Raw genomic sequence first — 8552 nt, forward strand, 5'->3', positions numbered from 1 at the left:
CCAGCGCACGTGGCTGTTATCGGTTACAGACCCTCACCCGGCAGAGCCGTATCGCCTCGTGATATCGCGATCATCGCGGATCATCACGGATCACCGCACGGGGCGCTGCGCGGCCTCCCGCCGCCAGGGGGCGCGCTAGCGCGGTGTGCGCCCGCCAAGATGGCGGCCTCCGTGTCAGCAGGGCCCGCGGGCCGGCGGCGGTGGGTGCTGGCGGTGGCGGCGGCTCTGGCGGCGCTGGGCTGGCTGCGGGCGGAGGGCGGCGCCGGGTGAGTGGCTCCTGTGGGGGCCCGGCCTCCCTCGGTCGGGGTCTCGCCGGTAGAAGGGGGAAGCGACGAGAGCGCTCCGTGACCCCGCGGTGCTGTCTTACAGGGCCGCCTCCGGCCAGCGGCTGCTGCGGCCCTACCCGGCCGGGCAGCACGGGCCGCGGCACGGACACCGCCACGTCAGGGCCTGCCAGCCCGTCCGGCACGGCAACGTGACTCACGAAGCCTGGCCCGGCGACAACAGCACGGGGCTGCCCGCGGCCACCACCCGGACCTTCGTTTCTTACGTCCCCTCGGCCGAGGAGCGGCGCCGCGCGGTGTACGGCCACTTCACCTTCGTGAGGAACCCGCTGAGAACCTTCTCGGTGCTGGAGCCCGGCGGTGCCGGGGGCTGCGGGGAGCAGCGCAGGGTCCCCGTGGAGGAGACGGCGCGGCTGGGCCGGTGCCTGGTGGCCCAGAACGGAGGTTACTTTGACATGAGCAGCGGGGAGTGCCTGGGGAACGTGGTGAGCAACGGCAGGCTGGTGCGAAACGCCCACGGCCTGCAGAACGCCCAGTTCGGCATCCGCAGGGATGGCACCATGGTGTTTGGGTAAGGACAGGGATAAGGGCTCCACTGAGCCTCTTCTTCTTCGGTCTGAGTAACAGAATCATAGAATCACCGGGATTGAAAAGACCCCCAAAATCATCCACTCCAACCATCCACCGTATTTCCCCACTAAACAGTGTCCCTCAGTACAACAGCTAAACAAATGTTGTTTAACACCTCCAGGGACAGTGACTCAACCACCTCCCTGGGCAGCCTATTCCAGCACCTGACCTCTCTCTCTCAGAGAAGATTTTCCTAATAACCAACCTGAACCTCCCCTTGTGCAACTCGCGTCCATTACCTCACATCCTATCACTGCTTACACGGCAGAAGAGCCCAAACCCCACCACACTACAACCTGCTTTCAGGTAGTTGTAGAGAGCAGTTCCCACAGAGCTGCACAGATTTGAGTGCTAGGTGGGCTCCCACAAAGCTAACACACCACAGGATTTCTGCCATCTCTCTGTATATACTTCTAAATCACTTGACCACTATCCCACTGCAGCCTCTGAGCCGTGCTCTTGACACACTCCTCTTGACGCACTGATATCCTCCTGTAGCAACTTTTCTTGCCAGCAAAGCTTTTCAACCAGGACACAGCAGGACACCGTTTCCTTTGGCCCCAGCTTTAGTGAGAGCCTACAGCCTGAGGCTGGAGCATTGCATTCTCCCTCTGCAATTCAGACTGCACCTGGGTATCTGCTGTGCTGGAGGCTACACCCTGTGGCATCACCTTGTCTCACTACATAGTTTCCAGCTGCTCTCTGCACAAGCTACAGCATCTGCTGACTCCTGAGAGCTGTGGTCTCTGCCTGGCAGCTCTATTGGTCTCTTCTGGCACCAGCTGAAGGGGTGTGTGACACTCCCTAATTAGGAAGCAAAAGCTCCCTTTGATCACAAACTGCTGACAGAAGGACTTTAGCACTTACTAGAAGTACCCTGGCAGATATCCTTCCCCAGCAGCAGCAGGTATAGGTCCCAGAAAAGTTCCTAGGGGTCCTCTGATGGTTCCCACAATACTAAGAAGCAGCCTGGAAACTGGTTTGCAAGCTGCTGCTTCTGTTGGCTGCATTCACTGCTCCCACGTGCCCTCAGACCCAGCAAGGTTTGCTGCAAGGTGCTGTGCAACCTGATCAGTTTTCAGCTGTGGCCATTCTGGGTTCACCTCCCATTGTTAAAAGGGATTTCTTTCTGCATGTTTTCCATTCAGGTATTTTCAGTTATGCTTTCCTTCAAACAAGGATGCTTTCTTCAGCTACAATCACACACACTAAAAAACGATCAGGTAAGCATCCAGCTCCCACAAGATGTGTTTGGAGCATGTAAAGGAATTGGCATTAAACCAAGAAACGCTGGCAGATCTTGCAGTGAGAGTACAGCTGTTCAGGTCTGTATTGGTTGTTAATATACAGATGGTAGCAAATGTACAGAAGGAATAAACAAAGGAAAACTCACCAGTGGTGGTGCCTTGGCTGAAGAAACTGGGGCAGTCCTCACTGGAGAGCAATCTCCAAGAGATACTGGTTCAGTGGGAGTCAGCCCTTAAATGAGGTCTCAGAGGGGATGGAGTCGAGCTCCACCCCTCCTGGGAGCACAGCTCCATCACTCTCACCTGTGCTCCCGCAGCTGACCCCATACTTGCCTCAGCTGATTAATCAGAGGTTCAGGCTGTGATTACCAATCTCACATACAAAGTCCAACCTTTGCTGCTGTCTTCTGTGTGTTGCAGACACCAACTAGCAGCAGGTTTTGATGAACCAGATGTTGCTCAGCACTCTCATTTTTTGTGAGAATATCCCTTGGGAAGCATCCCACCGTGACACACAGTGCTTAATCTTGGAAATAGTAGCTGAACAGTCCTTCCTGCTGCCTGCCAGGGGAAGGTTTTGCTGTCTGGAAAAGGAGAGGCAGCTATCCCAGATGGAAGGAGCAGGTAGCATCCCTCAGAGCAGCTGCAGGCAGACTGGCTGCTGTTGCTGAAAACCCTCTCAAAGGCTGTTTGGTGCCACTGCTCCGCGTGGAGTGGAAGCTGACAGATGCTGAGGTGTTAAAGATACTTCCCCAGATCCCTGAGTAACTCTGCCTTCATGATCTGCCAGATGCTTTCTGCCCTTATCCTGGCTCAGGTCCACAGGCCACATTGTTGGCAGGAGTTGTTTCGTGCACAGGACAGTCGCTAGCAGTGGCTTTGTATATAACAGCTGAGAAGAGGGTCCACTCTGGGTGCTGAAGGGATGCTTTGTGCTGCTTGGCTTCTAGTTTTGGATGTAGCCAGCATTCATTCACCTGACTCTTGCCCTTCTCCCTACCTCTGGAGCCTGCTGGCAGCAGGAGAGACTTCTACATGACACTGCTGTGACTGTGGATAACCCCTCCTGCTCTCTTTTTCCTAGTTACCTGTCTGAGGAGGACGTCTTGGATCAAGCAAACCCTTTTGTGCAGCTTGTGAGCGGGGTGGTTTGGCTCCTGAGGGATGGAGAAGTGTACATCAATCAGAGTCAAATTGCAGAGTGTGATGAAACTCAAACCACAGGTAAATATTGTCAAGCTTCACTGTGGGTAAGATTGTGCTTCTAACAAGGCTGTTGGAAGGTGAGGGGAGCTTTGGAAATTGCTCTCTAGCTGCTACTCACTTAAGAGATCCAGATTTCTTCTGTGCTGCTTTACTTTAAGTTTGCACCATTGCAGTACTGGAATAGGCTGTCTGCATGGTTTCTTGGATGAAGAAGAGGAACCCGGGCTCTGTTCTCATTGTGTCTCAGTTTAGTGAGCTCATTGCTGAGAGCTGTTTTGCAGGCAATTGTGTCTAAGCAGCCAGTACTGTCACCCAGCTGCTGTGTGAGTTATTTCCTCTCCTGCACAGGAACCTTTGAGAAGTTCATCAACGTGATATCAGCCAGGACTGCAGTTGGACACGACAGCCAGGGGCAGCTGGTCTTGGTTCATGTGGATGGACAGACTGAATCTAGAGGGTAAGGCCAAGGCTGTGGTAATCCTCCAGGGAAGGTGCAAGTCCAGTCTTTAAATTCTGTCACCAGAGCTGGAGGGAGTCTGCAACCTCCAGTAATGAGTTATGAGGCAGAGATGTGCAGAGCTCAACTGAAGGCACTGCTTGACAGCTTGTGGTAATAGAGAGGCAGAGGCAGAGGATGCTATGGCAGCCTTCAGGCAGTGGGTCAGCACATCTGGGATGGGAGAGCAGCCAAGCTTGTAGCACAGCAGCATTGTTCAATAGCATGAATGACCAGTGAAGAACCATTTGCTTTTGCAGGATCAACCTCTGGGAAATGGCCGAGTTTCTGAAACAGCAGGGAATCATCAATGCAATCAACCTGGATGGTGGAGGGTCAGCAACGCTGGTCCTGAATGGGACCCTTGCAAGCTACCCTTCGGAGCACTGGTAGGTGCTACTGCATGGTCTCTGTATTGCTCCTGTTTAGTGTGCAGAGCTCAGTGCCACCCTGCTGGTCTGCAGGGGATTCTGTTGCCGTTGCTGATTGTTCACAGTGTAAAGGCAAATGTCAGGTTTTCAGAGAGAGTGAGTCTAAAGTAATTTAGTGACTACCTACTTTTTCCTCTTAGTCATCAGGGACATGTGGGAATGGGGTATGAAAGCAGCTCTTCCACTGGGAGGTTCAGAGTTGTGTGTGCACCCAGATTAGCAGAGATCTGCAAACAGGTTGTTATGGAAGAGAGGAACTGACTTGGAGACCCTGTCCTGCCTCACGTCAGGGTACCTAAAGAGCAACACACCTCACAGGACCCATCTTCTATCCCCAGCTCCTTTGACAGCATGTGGCGATGCCCTCGGAGCATCTCAACCATTGTGTGTGTCCACGAGCCTGCCTGTGAGCCTGCAGACTGCAGCGGCCACGGGCACTGCGTGCAGGGACAGTGCCACTGTGATGGGGACTTCTGGAGAGGCCCAGCCTGTGACACGTTGGACTGCGGCCCTTCCAACTGCAGCCTGCACGGTACCTGCACTGCCTGTGAGTCCCTGCTGCACACAGCTCAGCGGGTACCAATAGCTGACCCTGAGTTAATCTCAAAAGATCCAAGCAGTGGGAGGTGTGGTGGGAGCTGCCCTGCTTGGCAGCTGTCCTGGGTGGGTGTTTGTGCCTAAACTCAGGGAGCTCAGGACTCCACTTCTGTTGGTTCCCTGGCAGAAGCAGCCTGATCTCAAGGCTTGTGATTCTGAGTTCCTACTATTTCTAAGCCTGTGTTCTTGTTGTTAATGCCTGTTTGTTCTTACACAGCTGGATGCCTGTGTGACGCTGGCTGGGTTGGCAGCAACTGCAGTGAAGGTAATGCTGATTTCTGCTCCACTCTGATTTTTCATAGACAACAAGGGGATAGTCTGAACCCCTCCATCATGGGCTGGCTGTCTGCAGTGGTGAGGAGGTTCCTCTAAGAGCCTATTCCAAGAGGGAGCAGCAGAGGGGGAGGCTGCAGTGTGCTCTCCTTTGTCAGTGTGAATTTAACTGCAGCCTGAGAATTTACAATAGGGTCGTTTTTAATTTAAGCCCTATGCAAACCACCCTTTTCCTTTCACCTGCTCCCTGGGTGAGACCTGCTGCTCCTTGTTTGAGACCCAGACTCAGCTGCTTTCCTGAGCAGCCATCAACATCCCAGGCCAGGGAATGCTCTGGGCTACAAGCATGGGGTGAGGCTGCTTCTGAATGTGATGAGGCCTGATGAGATTTCTGCTCACCTCCTGCAGCCTGTGTGAGCGGTTTCTATGGGAATGCTTGCAGCCAGAAATGCCAGTGCCAGAATGGTGGCTCGTGTGACCCTGTGCATGGAATCTGCTCCTGCCCAGCCGGGTACTATGGCAGCAGTTGTGAGCATGGTAAGGGCTGGAGAAAGGCTTTCAGGGTGTTGAGGGAGGGTTGAGGAACTTTCAGGGTGATAGGCTGGGTTAATTCAGAGCACATGGAGGGTTGACAATGGCTGACTTCTTTGTAATCCATCCCTTAGCATGTCCTATGGGCTGGTATGGGCCCAACTGCCAGCAGCTCTGTGCATGTGAACACTCGTGTCCCTGCAACCCACAGACAGGCAGCTGTAACATCACCTATGAACTGAGAATACAGGACCAGCTCAACAAAGGTATTGCTGAGTACAGAGGTGTGGGATGGTTTTGCTTTTGGTGTTTGGTTTTGTTTTATGGTGTTTTTCTTTAGCATTCGGAAGAGCAGCTTCGACACATAATGTTCTTTTTGCTTAGTTACAAGGCATGGCTTTCTATTACCTTCATTAAGCTCACCTTTAATACATAGAATTTTAACCTCTTGCTTTCTTCCCTCTATCTTTCTTTTTTTTTTTTTTCAGCTTGGAGGTGTTTGGCTTCCCCAGATAAGGAAAAGAGCAAAGAAAACTTCTCTCTGTCAGAGTAAGTGTGTAATACTAACCAGACAAGTATGCTCCATCACTCCGTGCATGCAAACTGCTAAAACCCAGTTGTAAGACAAGTACTGAGCTGAGGCCACTGTTAGTGACTATACACCGAGTGTAGCACACAGCAGCTCACACTTAAACACCATCTGTTTTTCCTCTTCTGCTGATGTACTGTGTATAAAACTGAAGGACAGGGATAGTCCCCACACCAGTGCACAGCTTCTGTGCTATTAGTGAAGCTGCAGCCTCTCTGCAGGCACAATTGGTCACCTGCTAACTGGGTGTAGAGCAGAAAATATCTGCTAGCTGTGGTTGTCAGAGCAGCCTTTCCTCACCTACCTGAGAGCAGAACCAAAGCTTGTGATGGCAGAAGGGACTACAAACCTTGAGAGAACATTTGCATGCTGAGACGTGTGAGAGCAGGGCAGGAGGTGTTGCTCATGTGGATTTTTCTTTTGTCTGATAGAAGTACCTGGATCTCTGCGACCTTTGTCTTGGCTCTGCTTCTCACAGTTAGTGCCATGGGAAACGTGGGCCTTTTTCTCAAGGCCAGGTCAGAGAGGCAACACGGAGGTGGTGAATATCGCTATCACCCCCTGAGGGAGAATGGAGAAGCCAGCCATACCTTCACGTCAGCTGCCTGTGAAGCAGAAGATGCTCAGGACCAAAGTCAGACACTCCTTTAGAGTCCCATCTGGGAAAAGAGAAGAGGTATTTCACGCTGCACCTTGTGCTGCCATTCAGCACTGACTGTTACAGAGAATTTTTAGATCTAGAGTGTAAGACTGCTGACAAACCCAAGAGCAGCAGCAAGAGATTTTAGCCCAAGAACTCCCTCGCTTCTTGCCCAGCCCTGCTGAGGACACGGCTGGCTTCCCTCACCTCCCCACCTGCTCTGATTGGAGCAGATGTGAGCTGCCATGAGAGGATGCGAGCCATGGGGCCAGCTTCCACACACACAGGAGAGAGTTCCACAGCTGCAAAATAGAAGCCATGGGTACTTCAGAAAGGTCCTTTGTCACACACACAGTGGTACAGTCGATAAGTATGTTGAAGAGGTAAGATAAACTGCATGTTGCCTCTTGCATAAAGACAGGCATAAGGAAGCTGCTTTAAGAATTATCTGGTTTATGGTTCCCTTGTAAGATTTTAAGATGCTAAAACAGCTGCAACACAATGAAACCACAACATTCTTCCTCCTTGCCACAGCAGTAGGCTCAGAGGCTGACACACAGGGTTGTGGCTTTCTTGTGCCTTCTTTCCCCCCCCTTTCCAAACCTTATATTGACTGCAGTCTACATCCTTAGTCCCAGGACTGGTCTAACAGGTGCTTCATGAGCACTGTCTTGGTAAATTCTTACAGCACAACAACAGGAACAGTCTGACTGGTGCACACATCTCAGCCTTGTGTTCTCTCCTACCTCCCAGGAGCAGCGGTGCTCTAAGCAGCTCAGCCAGAGGTACTGCAGCACTGAGCCTTCCCAGCTGGGGAATGAATGGAGGAGGCAGCGGGACCTGACCAAGCTCCAGGCTGGGCTCACCACACCACAGCCTGCTCTGCCTTCCCAGCACCAGGCTGCTCTCCCTCAGCTGCACAGGGTCCCTGCAGCTTTTCTTGCTTCCTGCTCCTGGAACTGCCTTTCCCGTATGGGGATGGCAGCCATCAGAGAGCTGGGGCTGTGCTCACCATTTCAGGCAGCCCAACATCCTGAACATCTCAGCTGGAAACTGGATGTTTTATGGAACACATACTTGCACAGTGTAAAAGTATCCAAGTTTGCTTCCCCGTGAGGAGCAACACGCCTTTAAGATGCTACTTTAATGCTGCACAACTTTTTCTGTTTAAGCCTGAAAGTCTGAGCCTGAACGTTTTTATGCACTCTATTTTTAATCTCTTTGAGCAAAGGAAATGTAAACTTTTGTGCCGCTGTTGGCATCAAATCAACCTGTAAACTGAAGGTTCTATTTTTCTATTACTTACAGTGGCAATTTGAAACTTGAATAAAGACGATTAGTAATAACTGCCTGAAAGTGGACTTTAATGCTCGGCTGCAGGAGGAGAAACCATCCTTCCCATTTGCTCTCAGTGGATCATTCAGACCCAATAAGCCCTTCCCATATTAAAGAACAGTCTAAGCTGCAGGGCTGCCCGTACCAAACTACGTTGTGGTGTAGAAATAAACAGCAAGTGCTGCTCCTGCAGGAAAAGATAAAGACATTGCAGTTATTTAGGTGGTAAAAGCAGCTGGATACAAGCGAAACGACGTCACCTGCTGTGGGTACCCAAACAGAGCAGGACGTGC

General features: G+C 52.0%; 1 protein-coding gene across 3 annotated transcripts; it reads left to right on the plus strand.

The window, feature by feature from the left end:
- Positions 1-159: 159 nt before the first annotated feature.
- On the plus strand, positions 160-8265 carry NAGPA (N-acetylglucosamine-1-phosphodiester alpha-N-acetylglucosaminidase). Of its 3 annotated transcripts, none has more exons than XR_011905309.1 (12): positions 160-266; positions 370-855; positions 3246-3385; positions 3716-3824; positions 4124-4252; positions 4633-4841; positions 5109-5156; positions 5573-5701; positions 5830-5961; positions 6184-6244; positions 6716-7307; positions 7678-8265. XR_011905309.1 is itself a non-coding variant. In XM_072349593.1 (12 exons), the coding sequence occupies exons 1-11, from the start codon at positions 160-162 to the stop codon at positions 6933-6935; spliced, it is 1770 nt and encodes a 589-aa protein (XP_072205694.1). In that variant the 3' UTR covers positions 6936-6960; positions 7678-8265. The 3 variants fall into 3 exon arrangements, 2 of the variants coding, with proteins under 2 accessions (XP_072205694.1, XP_072205693.1); XM_072349593.1 differs by having other exon boundaries at positions 6716-6960; XM_072349592.1 differs by having other exon boundaries at positions 6716-8259.
- The last annotated feature ends 287 nt before the right edge of the window (positions 8266-8552 follow it).

Source organism: Excalfactoria chinensis, chromosome 14 (genome assembly GCF_039878825.1).
Source record: "Excalfactoria chinensis isolate bCotChi1 chromosome 14, bCotChi1.hap2, whole genome shotgun sequence".
Classification (NCBI taxonomy): Eukaryota; Metazoa; Chordata; class Aves; order Galliformes; family Phasianidae; genus Excalfactoria; species Excalfactoria chinensis.

Bases quoted from the DNA above. Each gene is read 5' to 3' on its own strand.
- NAGPA (XM_072349593.1), top strand. From the start codon at position 160: ATGGCGGCCTCCGTGTCAGCAGGGCCCGCGGGCCGGCGGCGGTGGGTG. The intron at 5,962-6,183 runs GTATTGCTGAGT...TTTTTTTTTCAG, and splicing joins ACAGGACCAGCTCAACAAAG to CTTGGAGGTGTTTGGCTTCC. The intron at 6,245-6,715 runs GTAAGTGTGTAA...TTTGTCTGATAG, and splicing joins GAAAACTTCTCTCTGTCAGA to AAGTACCTGGATCTCTGCGA.